The sequence below is a fragment of the Symphalangus syndactylus genome, chromosome 17 (genome assembly GCF_028878055.3).
Source record: "Symphalangus syndactylus isolate Jambi chromosome 17, NHGRI_mSymSyn1-v2.1_pri, whole genome shotgun sequence".
Lineage (NCBI taxonomy): Eukaryota > Metazoa > Chordata > Mammalia > Primates > Hylobatidae > Symphalangus > Symphalangus syndactylus.
This window is the reverse complement of record NC_072439.2, coordinates 33,761,203-33,781,138: the sequence shown is the minus strand read 5'-3', so window position 1 is coordinate 33,781,138 and position 19,936 is coordinate 33,761,203. Positions and strand designations below refer to the sequence as shown.

General features: G+C 47.4%; 2 protein-coding genes across 27 annotated transcripts in view; both read left to right on the top strand.

Moving 5' to 3' along the window:
- Positions 1-8,349, top strand: part of IKZF4 (IKAROS family zinc finger 4) — a 31,492-nt gene extending 23,143 nt beyond the window's left edge. For all 26 annotated transcript variants that reach the window (XM_063621419.1, XM_055248599.2, XM_063621415.1 and 23 more), the window contains 3 exons: positions 2,558-2,707; positions 3,188-3,319; positions 4,508-8,349. In XM_063621419.1, the coding sequence (XP_063477489.1) occupies positions 2,558-2,707; positions 3,188-3,319; positions 4,508-5,268 (1,043 nt within the window). In that variant the 3' untranslated portion in view covers positions 5,269-8,349. The remainder of the gene's footprint in view (positions 1-2,557; positions 2,708-3,187; positions 3,320-4,507) is intronic.
- Positions 8,350-11,640: 3,291 nt separating this feature from the next.
- RPS26 (ribosomal protein S26) lies at positions 11,641-14,453 on the top strand. Its single transcript, XM_055249098.2, has 4 exons — positions 11,641-12,078; positions 12,334-12,511; positions 13,269-13,399; positions 14,349-14,453. Exons 1-4 carry the CDS (start codon positions 12,076-12,078, stop codon positions 14,382-14,384), a joined length of 348 nt encoding a protein of 115 aa, XP_055105073.1. The 5' UTR covers positions 11,641-12,075; the 3' UTR covers positions 14,385-14,453.
- Positions 14,454-19,936: the final 5,483 nt, after the last annotated feature.

Sequence of the window (19,936 nt, the reverse complement as noted above, 5' to 3'; positions counted from 1 at the left end):
AGCAGACACAGATATACTGTCAGGTCCCATCTCTGTGAAGTGCTTTCTGTTGCAACCCCTATTATAAGAAAAAAGAGACTGGATGCACGTTCTCACTCATGTGGGAGCTAAAAAAGTTGATCTCATAGAAGCATGGAGTAGGCTGGGCACAGTGGCTCACGTCTATCATCCCAGCACGGGAAGCCAAGGCGGGTAGATCGCTTGAGCCCAGGAGTTTGAGACCAGCCAGAGCAACATAGTGAGACTTCGTCTCTACTACAAAAAAAAAAAAAAAAAAAAAAAAAAAAAGCCTGGTGTGGTGGCACACACCTGTAGTCCCAGCTACTCAGGAGGCTGAGACAGGGAGGATCACTTGAACCTGGGGGGTCAAGACTTCAGTGACCTGTGATCATGTCATTGCACTCCAGTCTGGGTGACAGAGTGAGACCCTATCTTGCAGAAAAAAAAAAAGCCAGGCACAGTGGCTCATGCCTGTAATCCCCAGCACTTTGGGAGGCCAAGGCGGGCAGATCACCTGAGGTCAGGAGTTCAAGACCAGCCTGACCAACATGAAGAAACCCCGTTTCTACTAAAAATACAAAATTAGTCAGGCGTGGTGGCGCATGCCTATAATTCTCGCTACTCGGGAGGCTGAGACAGGAGAATTGCTTGAGCCCAGGAGGCAGAGGTTGCAGTGAGCCAAGATCGCGCCATTGCACTCCAGCCTGGGCAACAAGGGTGAAACTCTGTCTCAAAAAAAAAAGTAGAGAGTAGAACAGTGGTTACCAGAGGCTGACTGAGAAGGGTTGGGAGTAGGTGGATAGGGAGAGGCTGGTTAATGGGTACAAGATTACAGTTAGATAGGAGGAATAAGTTGTAGTGTTCCACAGCATAGTAGAATGACTGTAGTTAACAATAATTTATTGTATATTTCAAAATCGCTAGAAGAGATTATTTTGAATGTTCCCAATACAAAGAAATGATAAATGTTTGCCGGGCGCGGTGGCTCACACCTGTAATCCTAGCACTTTGGGAGGCCGAGGCAGACGGATCATGAGGTCAGGAGATCGAGACCATCCTGGCTAACACGGTGAAACCCCATCTCTACTAAAAATACAAAAAATTAGCTGGGCGTGGTGGCGGGCGCCTGTAGTCCCAGCTACTGGGAGGCTGAGGCAGGAGAATCTCTTGAACCCAGGAGGTGGAGGTTGCAGTGAGCCGAGATCATGCCACTGCACTCCAGCCTGGGCAACAGAGTAAGACTCTGTCTCCAAAAAAAAGAAGAAAAAAAGATAAATGTTTGAGGTGACAGATATGCCAGTTATCCCAATTTGATCATTACATGTCGCATACATGTATGAAAATATCATATGTATCTCATAAACATGTATAATTATTATGATCAATTATCAATTAAAATTTGAAAAAAAAGACAGCGGTTGGAGGATCATTCCTCTCCCAGATGTTAAACCGTTTCCCCAAGGGTCTTTGGGTGGATAGGGACCATGGTGTTCATTTCATCCCTAAAATACAAGAGTTTACAGAGCCTGAGTAAAATGCAGTAGATTGATTTAGTCAAGGCCCAGCTTTGGCATGGCAGGGTTAGGGGTGAATAGTAATTACCAGCTTCCTAGAGATCCCTTCTCCTGTCTCCCTGCTCAATAGCAGCAAGATACATCAAATATACAATACATTGTTTCTCTCCACTTTTTTCTCTCCTCTCACAAATGTCTCTTAAGAGTTATCTTTAAATGAAGTACCACTCTGTTTTCCAATTTTTTTCTTCGGTAGAAACAAGATCTTTATAACCTGTTCTTCATTACAAGCACATAAACAAACAAACCCAAATTTGGTGTTCTCTTTTTTTTACTCTTCTTTATTTTCTTCTCTGTTCTTTTATTCTTTTTCTCTTCTCAGAATTACTCTATCAGTGATGGGCTTTCTAGACCTCTCTTGGTATCTCAGCATAGAGAGACAGAGAGACAAAATAATCAGTAAACCAGGCTAGGGCTGGAGGTCAAAATACAAGTAAAGGTCAATGAAAACTGCCCCCTCCCCACATTGGCAGATCTAAGGGCTCTCATTTCTGTCATGCCAGCCCACCAGTTTCCCCCAAACCAAAGCAGATAGTTCATAAAAAGCAAAAAATCCCCTTGTCTGATAAACAGCACTTACATCCGCCTGCCAAATGGAAAGGTTAAACCACAGTCTGGGCCCCAGACTCTGAGATCCTGCAGTGGGGCCTACCTGTCTGCCAGGGATGATCCCCTACAAAGTCCCTGGGTCCTCACTTCCTTTGAGCAGCAATTTGGCCATCTTGAACAAACCCACCACCAGTCTGAAGCCACATGCCCTAGGATTCCCTTGCCCCCATAACTGCACATTATCCTTCATCATCAAATATGGTCATCTGTCCACGGTTGCAGTTGAAGTTGGGGAATGAAAGACAAGCAGAAGAACTCAATTTAGCAACATCCTTTCCTCCCCATGCCAGTGTACACTTGCTCTTGGCTGAATCTGCAGAGCCAGGGCACAGCAAGAAATAGCTCTGATGCCATCTTTCCGCTCTCCTCCACAGTCTCCTCTCCTACAGTGGGCAAGCCCTACAAGTGTAACTACTGTGGCCGGAGCTACAAACAGCAGAGTACCCTGGAGGAGCACAAGGAGCGGTGCCATAACTACCTACAGAGTCTCAGCACTGAAGCCCAAGCTTTGGCTGGCCAACCAGGTAGGGCTGTCGATGCACTACTGGGAAGTTAAAAGGGGATGGTGAGAGAGAGTGCTGGACAAGGGTGACTCCAGTATCTCCCGCACTGAGGGATGAAGTCTGTGGAACAGGGGATGGTTACCCCAGTAAATCTGCCAAACACCCCATTCTAGGTACCCCAGTTGGTGGAGAACCTTGCCTGTGGTGGGTGCTTTAGGGAGATCGAGAGGTAGGGGAAGTTTGGGTCTATATCCTTGGCCTAATGGGAGAGAGAGAACACAAGAAGTATAAAACCAAGGGCCAGATGTGTATGATTGTCCCCAAATGATCTGAAATGTTGTTGGAGTGAGCTTTAGGTAGGGTAAACAGAGCCCAGTTTCCCAGGCATCTGGTATGTCCTTCCTTGGCTACTGACCTGCTGGTTTTCTCCAGGCAAAGGCTGTGGGGCCAATGCTACCCCTACTCAACTGCTACTACCTGTCTCCACCTTCTTCCCACTAGGTGACGAAATACGTGACCTGGAGATGGTGCCAGACTCCATGCTGCACTCATCCTCTGAGCGGCCAACTTTCATCGATCGTCTGGCCAATAGCCTCACCAAACGCAAGCGTTCCACACCCCAGAAGTTTGTAGGTAAGAATCCAGTTGGAAAGAGGTATCAGCTTTAAGCCACAGCTCAAATAAATCTGAGCTGTGTGGTCTGGAGATCTGGTTTAGGGAAAGAAAGCAGTCTGGTGGGCTGGGCGCGGTGGCTCACGCCTGTAATCCCAGCACTTTGGGAGGCCAAGGCGGGTGGATCAAGAGGTCAGGCGATCAAGACCATCCTGGTTAACATGGTGAAACCCCATCTCTACTAAAAATACAAAAAATTAGCCGGGCGTGGTGGCGGGCACCTGTAGTACCAGCTACTCGGGAGGCAGAGGCAGGAGAATGGTGTGAACCCGGGAGGCGGAGAAAAAAAAAAAAAAAAAAAAAGGAAAGAAAGAAAGCAACCTGGTGGCCTCTGATACTGAAAATCTATCCTCAGGACAGGGGGAAAGTAAAGAGGGAGGATGTACTCAAAGAGAGTGGAGAAAGGTTGGCACTGAAGACTCTTGTGGTAGTTGTAAGGGACAGGGTCGAGGCATCGGGCTGTCTCAGTTTTTTGTGTGTTTGTTTGTTTTTGAGACGGAGTCTCGCTCTGTCGCCCAGGCTAGAATGCAGTGGCATGATCTCGGCTCACTACAACCTCTGTCTGCCAGGTTCACGCCATTCGCCTGCCTCAGCCTCCTCAGTAGCTGGGACTACAGACGCCTGCCACCATGCCCTGCTAATTTTTTTTATTTTTATTTTTAGTAGAGATGGGGTTTCACTGTGTTAGCCAGGATGGTCTTGATCTCCTGACCTCGTGATCCGCCCGCCTGGGCCTCCCAAAGTGCTAGGATTACAGGCGTGAGCCACCACACCCAGCCCGGGCTATCTCAGTTTTTAAGAATAACAAGAACCTCAGTCTGTGTGGGCCCTTAGAGAGTCAGAGAGAGGAAATAAGTATGTGGTTCCCCCTATCCCCAGCACTACTCATTAGCTCTCTAAGGACCTGGAGCTTTATGGAGAGTAATAAAATGAAGTATTAAAAATCAATAGGCTGGGATTGAGTCCTTCTCTGAGATTATAGCCTAGAGTCAGGGAGCAGTCCCACAAAGGACCTGACCCTGCGAAAGTAAATGCTGCGTAGTAAATAATGTTACACCCAGCCCCACAGGTAAGAAAACAAAGAAGTAATCCTGAGGAGAGTGTAGGAATTCTCCAAACCCAGCCCTGCTGAGTTCCTCTTCTCCACAGGCGAAAAGCAGATGCGCTTCAGCCTCTCAGACCTCCCCTATGACGTGAACTCGGGTGGCTATGAAAAGGATGTGGAGTTGGTGGCACACCACAGCCTGGAGCCTGGCTTTGGAAGTTCCCTGGCCTTTGTGGGTGCAGAGCATCTGCGTCCCCTCCGCCTTCCACCCACCAATTGCATCTCAGAACTCACGCCTGTCATCAGCTCTGTCTACACCCAGATGCAGCCCCTCCCTGGTCGACTGGAGCTTCCAGGATCCCGAGAAGCAGGTGAGGGACCTGAGGACCTGGCTGATGGAGGTCCCCTCCTCTACCGGGCCCGAGGCCCCCTGACTGACCCTGGGGCATCCCCCAGCAATGGCTGCCAGGACTCCACAGACACAGAAAGCAACCACGAAGATCGGGTTGCAGGGGTGGTATCCCTCCCTCAGGGTCCCCCACCCCAGCCACCTCCCACCATTGTGGTGGGCCGGCACAGTCCTGCCTACGCCAAAGAGGACCCCAAGCCACAGGAGGGGTTATTGCGGGGCACCCCAGGCCCCTCCAAGGAAGTGCTTCGGGTGGTGGGCGAGAGTGGTGAGCCTGTGAAGGCCTTCAAGTGTGAGCACTGCCGTATCCTCTTCCTGGACCACGTCATGTTCACTATCCACATGGGCTGCCATGGCTTCAGAGACCCTTTTGAGTGCAACATCTGTGGTTATCACAGCCAGGACCGGTACGAATTCTCTTCCCACATTGTCCGGGGGGAGCATAAGGTGAGCTAGCAACCTCTCCCTCTCCCCTCAGTCCACCACTCCACTGCCCTGCCTACAGGCATTGATCCCTGTCCCCACCATTTCCCAAGGAGTTTTGCTTTGTAGCCCTCACTACTGGCCACCTGACCTCACACCTGACCCTGACCCCTCCTCACCTATTCTCCTCCTCTATCCTGACCGATTTAAGCATTGTGATGAAACAGATCTTTTGCTTATGTTTTTCCTTTTTATCTTCTCTCATCCCAGCATACTGAGTTATTTATTAATTAGTTGATTTATTTTTGCCTTTTTAAATTTTAACTTATATCAGTCACTTGCCACTCCCCCACCCTCCTGTCCACAGCTCCTTTCCACTTTAGGCCAATTTTTCTCTCTTAGATCTTCCAGCAGCCCCAGGGGTAGGAAGCTCCTCTTAGTACTAAGAGACTTCAAGCTTCTTGCTTTAAGTCCTCACCCTTTACATTATCTTAATTCTTCAGTTTTGATGCTGATACCTCCCCCCGGCCCTACCTTAGCTCTGTGGCATTATATCTCCTCTCTGGGACTCTTCAACCTGGTACTCCATACCTCTTGTGCCCTCTCACTTTAGGCAGCTTGCACTATTCTTGAATGAATGAAGAATTATTTCCTCATTTGGAAGTAGGAGGGACTGAAGAAATTCTCCCCAGGCACTGTGGGACTGAGAGTCCTATTCCCCTAGTAATAGGTCATATTCCCCTAGTAATATGAGTTCTCAAAGCCTACATTCAGGATCTCCCTCTAGGATGTGATAGATCTGGTCCCTGTCCTTGAACTATCCCTCCGCACACTCTAGTCCCTTCAACCTACCGGTCTATTAAGTGGTGGCTTTTCTCTCCTTGGAGTGCCCCAATTTTATATTCTCAGGGGCCAAGGCTAGGTCTGCAACCCTCTGTCTCTGACACATTGGGAGCCACAGGTGCCTAATTGGGAACCAGGGCATGGGAAAGGAGTGGGTCAAAATTCTTCTCTTTCTCCTCCACCTCTCAGACTTCTTCACTATAGTGACCTTCCTAGGCTCTCATCCTATGAGAAACTAGTGGGTTGCTGCCTGATGACAAGGGGTTGTTTCAGCCCCTCAGTCATGCTGCCTTCTGCTGCTCCCTCCCAGCAGGATTCACCCTCTCATTCCCGGGCTCCTGGGCCCTGTTCTTAGGATCAGTGGCAGGGAGAAACGGGTATCTCTTTTCTGTCTTCTAATTTTCAGTATAACCAAAAATTATCCCAGCATGAGCATGGGCACGTGCCCTTCACCCCATTCCACCCTTGTTCCAGTAAGACTGGATGGGTGCAACTGAACTGGGGTCATCCTTTACTACCCCCTTCTACACTCAGCTCCCAGACACAGGGTAGGAGGGGGTACTGCTGGCTACTGCAGAGACCCCTGGCTATTTGAGTAACCTAGGATTAGTGAGAAGGGGCAGAAGGAGATACAACTCCACTGCAAGTGGAGGTTTCTTTCTACAAGAGTTTTCTGCCCGAGGCCACAGCCATCCCACTCTCTGCTTCCTTGAGATTCAAACCAAAGGCTGTTTTTCTATGTTTAAAGAAAAAAAAAAGTAAAAACCAAACATAACACCTCACAAGTTGTAACTCTTGGTCCTTCTCTCTCTCCTTTTCTCTTCCCTTCCTTCTCCTTCCATCTTTCTTTCCACATGTCCTTTCCTTATTGGCTCTTTTACCTCCTACTTTTCTGACTCCCTATCAGGGATATTTTGGGGGGGATGGTAAAGAGTGGGCTAAGGAACAGACCTTGGGATTAGGGCCCTAAGGGCCCTGAGAGGAGTCTACCTTGCCTTCTTATGGGAAGGGAGACCCTAAAAAACTTTCTCCTCTTTGTCCTCCTTTTTCTCCCCCACTCTGAGGTTTCCCCAAGAGAACCAGATTGGCAGGGAGAAGCATTGTGGGGTGATTGTTCCTCCTTGACAATGTAGCAATAAATAGATGCTGCCAAGGGCAGAAAATGGGGAGGTTAGCTCAGAGCAGAGTGGTCTCTAGAGAAAGGAAGAATCCTCAACGGCACCCTGGGGTGCTAGCTCCTTTTTAGAATGTCAGCAGAGCTGAGATTAATATCTGGGCTTTTCCTGAACTATTCTGGTTATTGAGCCCTTCCTGTTAGATCTACCCCCTCCCACCTCTTCTGTGTCTGCTGTGTGTTTGGTGACACTTCATAAGGACTAGTCCCTTCTCGGGTATCAGAGCCTTAGGGTGCCCCCATCCCCTTCCCCAGTCAACTGTGGCACCTGTAACCTCCCGGAACATGAAGGACTATGCTCTGAGGCTATACTCTGTGCCCATGAGAGCAGAGACTGGAAGGGCAAGACCAGGTGCTAAGGAGGGGAGAGGGGGCATCCTGTCTCTCTCCAGACCATCACTGCACTTTAACCAGGGTCTTAGGTACAAAATCCTACTTTTCAGAGCCTTCCAGCTCTGGAACCTCAAACATCCTCATGCTCTCTCCCAGCTCCTTTTGCATAAAAAAAAAGTAAAGAAAAAGAAAAAAAAAAAACACACACTGAAACCCACATGGAGAAAAGAGGTGTTTCGTTTTATATTGCTATTCAAAATCAATACCACAAACAAAATATTTCTAAGTAGACACTTTTCCAGACCTTTGTTTTTTTGTGTCAGTGTCCAAGCTGCAGATAGGATTTTGTAATACTTCTGGCAGCTTCTTTCCTTGTGTACATAATATATATATATATATATATATATATATATTTTTAATCAGAAGTTATGAAGAACAAAAAGAAAAAATAAACACAGAAGCAAGTGCAATACCACCTCTCTTCTCCCTCTCTCCTAGGGTTTCCTTTGTAGCCTATGTTTGGTGTCTCTTTTGACCTTTACCCCTTCACCTCCTCTCTTCTTCTGATTCCCCTCCCCACCCTTTTTAAAGAGTTTTTCTCCTTTCTCAAGGGGAGTTAAACTAGCTTTTGAGACTTATTGCAAAGCATTTTGTATATGTAATATATTGTAAGTAAATATTTGTGTAACGGAGATATACTACTGTAAGTTTTGTACTGTACTGGCTGAAAGTCTGTTATAAATAAACATGAGTAATTTAACACCTCTGGTTGTTTTTGCAGACTTCCTTTGCCTTGCTTTTCTACTAAGAGGGAGGGGTCCTCCTTGCAGTATGTTATACCAACTACTGAACAGTTTAGGAGGTGAATAAAAATGAATTTTCAGCCTAGACTGGGAAATGGAGGAGATTTTCCTACCAGGAAGGAGTGCCTTCAGGATAGGAGAGAAAGTCTGACTTGCCTGTCTACCCAAAGTAGAAATTAATCAAACGTTTGTTGAGTACCTACTGTGCACAAAATACATTCTGTGTCCAGGGTGAAATAATGTGAATGATGATAATCACAGGGTCTACCACTGCTTGAGCATCTCATAAATGCTAAGTACTCACTGAGTTGTAGAAACACCTACAAAAGGATGATCACAATTATTGGTGAAAAAAATAAAAGCCCAAGAGAGAATAAATATCTTGTCCAAGGCTCATCAGCCAGTAAGTGACAGAACCAGAATTTGAACCCAGGGGTGTGTGATCCAAAGCATGTGCTCATCCCTTTATGCCAGGGAATGCAGCCAGTGAAACCCCTAAGTTAGAAAAACCCAAAGTAGGAACATCAATTTGTTTCTGTCTTAAATAGTAACTATTTTCTGTTCTCCTCACTCTGAACTTTTTTCTGTTCTCTTCCGTCTACCTCATTGCTATTCCATATGGTAATGTCTGCCTTCTGTTTTCCACGAGATTACAGTGAAGTGAAAATTAGAGACACTCCTATCTAGAGTCTATTATTTTCCATGTCCCATTGAAACTGGCAAATTCAAAGTCAAAACAGACAGGAAAGCTGGGAGTGGTGGAGGACACCTGTCATCCCAGCTACTTGGGAGGATCACTTGAGCCTAGGAGTTTGAGAACAGCCTCAGCAACACAGGGCAACACCATCTCTACAAGAAATTTTAAAATTAGCTAGGCATGGTGGTGCATGCCTGTAGTCCCAGCTACTTGGAAAGCTGAGACAGCAGGATCACTTGAGCCCAGGAGGTCAAGGCTGCACTGAACTGTGATCATGCCACTGCAGCCTCCAGACCCATCTTAGAAAAAAAAGGGCTGGGCACAGTGGCTCACGCCTGTAATCCTAGCACTCTGGGAGGCTGAGGCAGGCGGATCACGAGGTCAGGAGATCAAGACCATCTGGCCAACATGGTGAAACTCTGTCTCTACTAAAATACAAAAAATTAGTTGGGCATGGTGGTACGTGCCTATAGTGCCAGCTACTTGGGAGGCTGAGGCAGGAGAATCGCTTGAACCCAGGAGGCGGAGGTTGCAGTGAGCCGAGATCGCACCACTGCACTCCAGCCTGGGCAACAGAGCAAGACTCCATCTCGAAAAAAAAGGCTGGGCGCAGTGGCTCACGCCTGTAATCCTAGCACTTTGGGAGGCCAAGTCGGGTGGATATCCTGAGCTCAGGGGTTCGAGACCAGATTGGGCAACATGGCGAAACCCTGTCTCTACTAAAAATACAAAAATCAGCTGGGGCTGGGTGCAGTGGCTCACGCCTATAATCCCAGCACTTTGGGAGGCTGAGGCGGATGGATCATGAGGCCAAGAGATTGAGACCATCCTGGCCAACATGGTGAAACCCTGTCTCCACTAAAAATACAAAAATTAGCTGGGCATGGTGGTGCCCACCTGTAGTCCCACCTACTCGGGAGGCTGAGGCAGGAGAATCGCTTGAACCCGGGAGGCAGAGGTTGCTGTGAGCTGAGATGGCGCCACTGCACTCCAGCCTGGGTGACAGAGCAAGAGTCTGTCTCAAAAATAAAAATAGAAAAAGAAAAAAGAAAATAAGAAAATAAGAAAACAGATTTTAGCCCCAAGAAGTGGGTTAAAGGTTAAAAGAAACCATGATGGGTTGCTGGAGAGAAGGTGAACCTGGTGTGTTCAAACTCTAGAGTGAGTCATGAATGAACAATGGTTTCCATCTGTACCATCCTGGGTCTGAATGCTAGAAGGCTCCCTTGCCACCCTAGTGTCTTCAACTTTGGAGACAACTGGGTGGTTGGCTGTCTGTGGACAGCCATTCCTGCTCAAGGCTGAAGCTTGCTTGCTTTTTTTTTTTTTTTGAGACAGAGTTTTGCTCTACTGCCCAGACTGTAGCACAGTAGCCCAATCTCGGCTCACTGCAACTTCTGTCTCCCAGGTGCAAGCAATTCTCCTGTCTCAGTCTCCCGAGTAGCTGGGATTACAGGTGTGCACCACCAGGCCTAATTTTTTTATTTTTAGTAGAGATGGGGTGTTACCATGTCGACCAGGCTGGTCTCGAACTCCTGACCTCAGGTGATCCGCTTGCCTTGGCCTCCCAAAGTGTTGGGATTACAGGCGTGAGCCACTGCACCCAGCCTAAGGCTTAAGTCTTTCTGATGGCTCTTCAGAGGTAAATGGAGCTTATACATAATCTTTCAATTAGGGGTCAGATTCACTAATGAGTGGTGAAATAATTTTCGTGGTTTTTGATCAGCATTTATTAAAATAAAATAGAGAACAGAAAGATTAAGTAAAAATAAAATAAAGAATAGAACATACCAGCACACCTATGACAGGGTAAGTATCGTTTCATGAAGCTTGTGTTTCAGTTTTGCATGTGCATGTAATCGTGTGTGTGTGTGTACTGGGTACCAATGTAAAATGTATTCGTGCTATGGATCTGGGTGAAAAACGTTTAAGTCATTAGTCCAGGCTATTCCTCCATCCATTTGTTAGGTGACATACAGCATAGCACAGTGGAGCCAGAATACCTACTGCACCTCAGTTCTTCAATTTTTTTTTTTAATTGATTTTTTTATTTTTGAGACAGTTTCAATCTTGTTACCCAGGCTAGAGTGCGGTGGCGCGATCTTGGCTCACTGGAACCTCCGCCTCCCAGGTTCAAGATTCTCCTGTCTCAGCCTCCTGAGTACCTGGTATTACAGGTGCCCGCCACCAGGCCGAGCTAAATTCTTCAATCTTTAAAGTGAGGATAATAATAGTAGCTAACTATAGGCTTGCTCAAAGTTAAATGAGTTAATATTTATAAAGGCGCTTACCACAGTGCCAGGCACTGTGCCAGAGATAAAAAGATGAATGAGAAATAGCCCCAGCCTCAATGCACTTCATTGTGGGATTTTCTCCATATTGGAAGGAGGTATTCACAAAATGCTTGTTTCCTCTCAGGCCTTCTTCTTCGTAATCCTACACCTACCTAGTAGCAGGACTGTCAGAGAAACGAGCCCAGGGCGTCCCCCGGTGGCGCAGCGCCGCCTTCGGTCTAAGGACTTGGGGCCGGGCGGGGGTGGGGGAGAAGGAGGGGCCTCTTGGCTTCGCACTACAATTCCCACCAGGCAACTCTCCCTCTCTGGCCTCTAATAACGAGTGCGCCTTGTGGTCCAGCGTCCGGCAACTTCCACGCCTAGCGTCGCCTAAACCGGAAAACTGCATCGTCCAGAATTGCGTCCGAGTCGGCGCGGCGCAAGGCTTGCTGGGAGACACCTAACCTCGATTTTCTTCCGCCAGCCGGCTAAATAGTCCCATGTGCACTTTATTCCATGGATAAATAAACACTAGGAACGCATTTCCACCCTAGATTTCAGAAGAAATGCTGAATATAAAGGAATATTTGAGTAAAGTGAGTTGCCGTTCTTGAAGCCCGTCTCCTAAGGATTCTCCTGGTGTGCGCGTAGGGATCTCATGCTACATAAGAGGGCCCTGCCACACACCACTTCCTCTCTCCGGTCCGTGCCTCCAAAATGGTGAGTCTTGGTGCGTGGGGAGGTTGGGGGTTCGGGTGCAGACTCTGGGATTGTGGGGATTTGAGAGCCTGGAGCACGGCTGAGGAGTGGACCGAGTGTATATTTCATTTGCTCTGGGGGTTGGCGGGATTTGCGGAGAAACAGGAGATCCGAGCGGCGCCTTCCTGGAGGCTGCTGGTGCGGCTTGTGGCCGGAAAGGGGCTGAGGCTGGGTAAGTTGCGCCGTCTTCCTAACAGGTTTCCCATCCTGTTGCAGACAAAGAAAAGAAGGAACAATGGTCGTGCCAAAAAGGGCCGCGGCCACGTGCAGCCTATTCGCTGCACTAACTGTGCCCGATGCGTGCCCAAGGACAAGGCCATTAAGAAATTCGTCATTCGAAACATAGTGGAGGCCGCAGCAGTCAGGGACATTTCTGAAGCGAGCGTCTTCGATGGTAAGTGGGTCACCGGCGCGAACTGCGTGAGGATCCCAGTACCTTAAAGCCTTCGCCCAACCTCGCCCTTCTGCAGGCTCTGTTCTTTGGAGCCTCTCAGGCAGTTTCCACGTATTTAAGGTTGTTGCTGGTAGAAGAGAATTCTCGTTTGCCGTTTTGATTCTTTTCTGAGCAGAGGGTGACTTTTTGTGACAGAATGCACAGCCTTTACTCTGAGGTAAAGGTTTGCCTGTTTCGGTTATGAGATTCCAAAAACTAGAAACTTGGTAAATTTGACAATTCTTGTACTATTGATTATTTGAGTACTTGTGAAAATATACAGGTGAGGAAGAATGTCTTCAACGTTTCGAGAATGGAGGCCGTCTAGTTCGGTGTGCAAGGATGATGTTTGGAGCAATAAGAACGTCGCTTTGCTTTTTTCCTTTTATAGAAAGAGCAAGGTTCAGGGTAGGCATTAGGGCAGGTGTAGCTGTAGAAAGAACTGGATTATTGGTTTATTGCATCTAGAGTGTCAGTCTGGTCCTTGTGTCAAGATGAACTCACGTGGGATGTTAATTCACTTGTAAAACTGAGGGTTATACATATGTGCTCACGTATTGGGCTGAACAGGTGCTTTGGGGGTGCTTTTATGTGCCTGACAGGCATTTAAATAGGTTTAGTTTTAATTGACGTAAACATGTAAGATGCTATTCATTAATGTAACAAAAAAGCAAGATAGGTATATAATACCAGTATAACTCTATTTTCTATTCCTTAGCCTATGTGCTTCCCAAGCTGTATGTGAAGCTACATTACTGTGTGAGTTGTGCAATTCACAGCAAAGTAGTCAGGAATCGATCTCGTGAAGCCCGCAAGGACCGAACACCCCCACCCCGATTTAGACCTGCGGTGAGTATTTTAAAAGGAGAATGGAAGCCAAGGGAGTGATGGTTAAAAACATTTCATCCTGGCCGGGCGCGGTGGCTCAAGCCTGTAATCCCAGCACTTTGGGAGGCCGAGGTGAGCAGATCACGAGGTCAGGAGATCGAGACTATCCTGGCCAACACGGTGAAACCCCGTCTCTACTAAAAAAAATACAAAAAATTAGCCAGGCGCGGTGGCGGGCGCCTGTAGTCCCAGCTACTCGGGAGGCTGAGGCAGGAGAATGGCGTGAACCCGGAAGGCGGAGCTTACAGTGAGCCGAGATCGAGCCACTGCAATCCAGCCTGGGGGACAGAGCAAGACTCCGTCTCAAAAAGAAAAAAAAAAAAACATTTCATCCTGGCGGGTCACGGTGTCCTATACCTGTAACCTCAACACTTTGGGAGACTGGGACAAGAAGATTGCTAGAAACCAGCAGTTTATGACCCCATCTCTTCAAAAAATACTGAGAAGGAAGCCAAGCATGATAGCATGAACCTATATAGTCTGGCTGCTCAAGAGGCTGAGGCAGGAGGATCACTTGAGCCCAGGAGTTTCAGGTTGCAGTGAGCTATGATTATACCACTTGCGCTCCAGCCAGGGCAAAAGTGAGACCTTGTCTCTTAAAAAAAAAAAAAAAAAAAAAAAAAGTTGCATCCTCCTGTGGTGCAGGGGGTATCAAATTAAGGTCTGTGCCTCAGGTTAAGCTGTAAGGCAGGTGAGACCCACACCTGAACATGCTTAGAGACACTGCAAAGCACTGTTAGAATCAGAATTGGTTTTTAGGATGCAGAGTAGTGTTCTCCCTCCACCTCTACCAGCTTCCCATGCGTAGCCTGAATACATCAGTTAGTGAGAGGATGGTGGTCAAGTTCTTCTTGGGGGAAGGGAGTCTTGGATCCATGGGTTTTAATTTACTCTTTTGTTTGTCTTTTAGGGTGCTGCCCCACGTCCCCCACCAAAGCCCATGTAAGGAGCTGAGTTCTTAAAGACTGAAGACAGACTATTCTCTGGAGAAAAATAAAATGGAAATTGTACTTAATATTGCTTGTTAAGTGTATCTGTGCCAGATAGGGTGGGGATTTTGTGTGTGAGACCAAGTGTGAAGTGATACGTATTATTTTCATGGGGAAGAAAGCTTATTCATGTAATTTAATTTTTTCTTTTTTTTTTTTTATTTGAGACGGAGTCTTCATCGCCCAGGCTGAAGTGCAGTGGCGTGATCTCAGCTCACTGCAACCTCCGTCTCCCGGGTTCAAGTGATTCTCCCGCCTCAGCTTCTTGAGTAGCTGGGATTACAGGTGTCTGCCACCACACCCGGCTAATTTTTGTATTTTTGATAGAGACGGCGCTTCACTATGTTGTCCGTGCTGGTCTTGAACTTCTGACCTCAGTTAATCCACCGGCCTTGGCCTCCCAAAGTGCTGGGATTATAGGCTTGAGCCACCTCGCCTAGCTATTTATGTAAATTAAACCTTAATTGTGGTCGTGTCCTTGGCCCCACAATTTGCATAGCTGTGTGAAATAAAGGGAGATTAGGCATCTGTGAATTTTGGATTTAACCATATCGAGTTTTTTTTTTTTTTTTTGAGACGGAGTCTCGCTCTTTCGCCCAGGCTGGAGTGCAGTGGCGCAATCTCGGCTCACTGCAAGCTCCGCCTCCCGGGTTAACGCCATTCTCCTGCCTCAGCCTCTCTGAGTAGCTGGGACTACAGGCGTCCGCCACCACGCCCGGCTAATTTTTTTTTGTATTTTTTAGTAGAGACGGGGTTTCACTGTGGTCTCGATCTCCTGACCTCGTGATCCGCCCGCCTCGGCCTCCCAAAGTGCTGGGATTACAAGCGTGAGCCACCGCGCCTGGCCAACCATATCAAGTTTTAAGTTGGCATCCTAAAAATGGGTAAACAGTAGGAGAATGAGGAAAAGCTACTGAGTGAGGAGCACATTGGGAAGTGACCTAAACTGAGGTGTTTATACCCCTCGAGGGGGAATTTGAATAGTGGATGTATGACTTGGTTAGCTTCAGAGCATAAAAGGATTAATGTTCAGATGCTCATCTTCCTACCTTTGAAAAGACACTAAAGGCATTCCTAGAAACATGAGACATCCCGGAAAGTATGGAGAAAGGCTCTACCTTATTTTTGTCTGTGTGACAATAGTTTTATTTCTCCTAGAATTCAGGAAAAAAATTATTTGGGAGTAAATTGTTACTGACTTTGCCAGTGAAAGGTAACTCCTGTATAGCTTGGAGATTTTAGACAACTTGGGAGTCACCCGCACCCCTGCCCCGTTTCAAGCAGTTCTGCCTCAACCTCCCAAATAGCTGGGATTACAAGCATGCACCAGCTAGTTTTATTTTTTTGGTAAAGATGGAGTTTCACCATGTTGGCCAGGCTGGTCTCAAACTCCTGACCTCAGGTGATCCACCCTCCTCGGCCTCCGAAAGTGCTGGGATTATAGGTGTGAGCCACCGCACCCAGCCTAAGGAAGGGGTAGAGTATTTCAGAATGTGGAGATTGCCCTGTTAATTGGAATGCACTCCCCAACAGACATCCGAGACAGGAACTGCTGACCTGACTTGACTGTCAATACACCAGTGTTTGTACTGGAATAGCCGTGGCAAATCCTGAGTCTGTAAGAGCACTGAGTGTAGGCGATAGTCTACATCCTTTAGGGAGGCTCAAGACATCTTGCCCCTTGTAACCTGATCACACCAAGGGTAAACAGGAAGTGATAGAAGAAAATTAGAGGTCCAAGGCAAAAATGGGTACTGAATCTGAGTGATCCCAAAGTCCAGCTTGCTCAACAGAACCAGATTCAAATAGTAAATCGTGGTTGTGGGTGTACTTACAGAGCTGATCCAAGACTCCTCTTGAAGTGTCTAAACTCACAACATACTCTGCATTGTAAGTGCAGAGTATGTTGTTTGATTGTCTCCATGGATTCTACTTTCAACAACCTAGCTGGTAAGAATTGACTTAGTTTTTTGTCTTGATAATCCCAAACTTGTTTTTGAGATGGAGTCTCGCTCTGTCACCCAGGCTGGAGTGCAGTGGCCCGATCTCGGCTCACTGCAAGCTCAGCCTCCCGGGTTCACGCCATTCTCCTGCCTCAGCCTCTCCGAGTAGCTGGGACTACAGGCGCCCGCCACCACGCCCGGCTAATTTTTTGTATTTTTTTTAGTAGAGACGGTGTTTCACCGTGGTCTCGATCTCCTGACCTCGTGATCCGCCCGCCTTGGCCTCCCAAAGTGCTGGGATTACAAGCGTGAGCCACCGCGCCTGGCCTCCTGGCTAATTTTTGTATTTTTAGTAGAGATGGGGTTTCACCATGTTGGCCAGGCTGGTTTAGAACTCCCGATCTCAAGGGATCAGCCCACCTCAGCCTCCCAAAGTGCTGGGATTATAGGCGTGAGCCACCGTGCCTGGCCAGGAATCTGCATTTTAATAGTGTCCCAAGTGATTCTGATGCAACTGGTCTGCGGACTATACTGCAGAGCAGATGGTGAAGGGAATGTTGAGTTTGGAGGATTTTACTGATGATGAATCCTGGGTTCCAGAAAGCTATGAAAGGGTTTCAGGAGATGGAGAAGAGTGCAAATGGGGTCAGAAAGGACTGCATGAGAACCAGAATCTGAGAGACGTGGAATGAGCTGGAGGCCTGGGTTTCTGGTGGTGACTGTGCACAAACAGGTGCAACTGAGCCATGGTAAACATCATGCTCACAAGCCAAGTGTGCAGTGTGACCTGGAGTCCCAACTCACTATCTACAGGTCCAGGGACCCTGACTTCACAGCTACCTCCCAAGGCTATTTTCCTAACCTTTTCTCTCTACTCTCTTAGATCAGTGTTGCACTCATCATTTCTGAAATATGAGAATGTGTGGGAAGGCAGCAAGGTGAGATAGGCCCAGAAACATTGGGAGGAGTGCAGGGAGCACTAGGAGAGGAGGAGATCGATTGGGGTGGGGAGGAGGAATACAGTCTCCCTCCCACATCCCTGGACCCCAGAAAGAAGTCCTGAAGACACATCCTTTTTTCTAGTATAATGCACTATTGACCCTGATCCAGGCAGTCTGAATGAAAGGTGACTTCCGGATCAGGCGCCCTGGCTCACAGCTGTAATCTCAACACTTTGGGAGCCTGAGGCGGGTGGATCACCTAAGTAAGGTCAGGAGTTTGAGACCAGCCTAACCAACACGGGGAAACCCCACCTCTCCTAAGAAATATAAAATGAGCCGGGCGTGATGGCACGCGCCTATAATCCCAGCTACTTGGGAAGCTGAAGCAGGAGAATAATTTGAACCTGGGAGCGAAGGTTGCAGTGAGCCAAGATCGTGCCACGGCACTCCAGCCTGGCGAAAGTGCGAAATTTTTTCTGAAAAAAAAAAAAAGAAAGAGCCGGGCGCGGTGGCTCACGCTTGTAATCCCAGCACTTTGGGAGGCCGAGGCGGGCGGATCACGAGGTCAGGAGATCGAGACCGCGGTGAAACCCCGTCTCTACTAAAAATACAAAAAATTAGCCGGGCGTGGTGGCGGGCGCCTGTAGTCCCAGCTACTCGGAAAGGCTGAGGCAGGAGAATGGCATGAACCCGGGAGGCGGAGCTTGCAGTGAGCCGAGACTGCGCCACTGCACTCCAGCCTGGGCGACAGAGTGAGACTCCGTCTCAAAAAAAAAAAAAAAAAAAAAAGAAAGAAAGAAAGAAAAAGAAAATTAGGTAACTTCCTCAGGCTACAGTTAAAGATGATGTCATGAGTAGTAAGCCAGGCCTCATTGATGTTAGTACCTCGGGTTGACCATAGAGGGCAGTGTCGTGCAGGAGTTAAGAGCCCAGCTTTGGAGTCTAACAGGCGACGTAAGTTTGAATCCTTCCTTCACTCTGGTAGCTTTGGGTAAGTTACTCTATCTAAACCTCCAAAAATTCATTTAAAAACACTTCACAAGAACATTTTGAGAACTAAATGAAATAATCTTTGCAAAGGACTTTGCAAAGAACCTGCCAGATAGGCCAGGCATGGTGGCTCACTCCTGTAATCCCAGTACTTTGGGAGTCCGAGGTGGGCGGATCACGAGGTCAGGAGATCGAGACCATCCTGGCTAACACGGCGAAACCCCATCTCTACTAAAAAATACAAAAAAAAAAAAAATTAGCCGGGCGTGGTGGAGGGTACCTGTAGTCCCAGCTACTTGGGAGGCTGAGGCAGGATAATGGTGTGAACCTGGGAGGCAGAGCTTGCAGTAAGCAGAGATCACACCACTGCACTCCAGCCTGGGCGACAGAGCGAGACTCCGTCTCAAAAAAAAAAAAAAAAAAAAAAAGAACCTGCCAGATAATGCAACTTTACAAATGGCAGTGGTTACTATTTTTGGCCCAGTCTTACTCTTTGTAAGTCTTTAAAAAATCAATTTTTTTGCAGATTTATTGAGGGTAATTGAAGTATAATACATTGTAGGTATTTAAAGTGTACAATTTGAAAAGTTTTTTGTTTGTTTGTTTTTTGAGACAGACTATCGCTCTGTCACCCAGGCTGGAGTACAATGGCGCCATCTTGGCTCACTACAACCTCCGCTTCCCGAGTTCAAACAATTATACTGCCTCAGCCTCCCGAGTAGCTGGGATTACAGTCACGTGCCACCACACCCACTAATTTTTGTATTTTTAGTAGAGACGGGGCTTCACCATGTTGTCCAGTCTGGTCTCGAACTCCTGACCCCCATGATCGGCCTGCCTCCGCCTCCCAAAGTGCTGGGATTACAGGCATAAGCCACTGTGCCTGGCCAAAGTTTTGACATATACCCAAGTGTATACCCATGAAACCAACACCATACTCAAGATAATTAACATATAGATCACCCCAGAATTTGCCTCTTGCTCCTTTGTAATCTCATCATCCTGCCACTCCCAGCACTGTCCCCAGGCAACCACTGACCTGCTTTCTGTAACTATAGATTAGTTTGCATTTCTAGAATTGTAGAATTGTACATAAATGGAATCCCACAGTATATATGTGTGTATACTAAAAACATATAAATTAGCTGGGTATGGTGGCAGGTGCCCGTAATCCCAGCTACTCGGGAGGCCGAGGCGGGAGAATTGCGGGAACCTGGGAGGTGGAGGTTGCAGTGAGCCCAGATCGCGCCACTGCACTCCAGCCTGGGTGACAGAGTGAGACTCAAAAAAGAAAAAAAGAAAAAAAAAACATTGCTACAAACATTTGTGTACAAAGTCTGTGTGGACATATGCTTTCTTTTCTCTTATGTAAATAGAGTCATGTGTCCTCAAGCACAGGGATATGTTCTGAGAAATTCATCCTTAGGCAGTTTTGTCATATGAACATCTTAGAGTGTACTTACACAAACCTAGATGGTATAGTCTACTACACACCAAGGCCATATGGTAGAGTCTATTACTCCCAGGCTACCAACCTGTGCGGCATGCTACTGTAGTCAACACTGTAGGCAATTGTAACATAATGGTATTTGTGTATCTAACCATATCTAAACATAGAAAAGATACAGTAGGCCA

What these genes read in the sequence shown, in the direction of transcription:
- RPS26 (XM_055249098.2), top strand. An exon ending in TGAAGCGAGCGTCTTCGATG is followed by an intron (nt 12,512 to 13,268) that starts GTAAGTGGGTCA and finishes TCTATTCCTTAG; the next exon opens with CCTATGTGCTTCCCAAGCTG. An exon ending in CACCCCGATTTAGACCTGCG is followed by an intron (nt 13,400 to 14,348) that starts GTGAGTATTTTA and finishes TTTGTCTTTTAG; the next exon opens with GGTGCTGCCCCACGTCCCCC.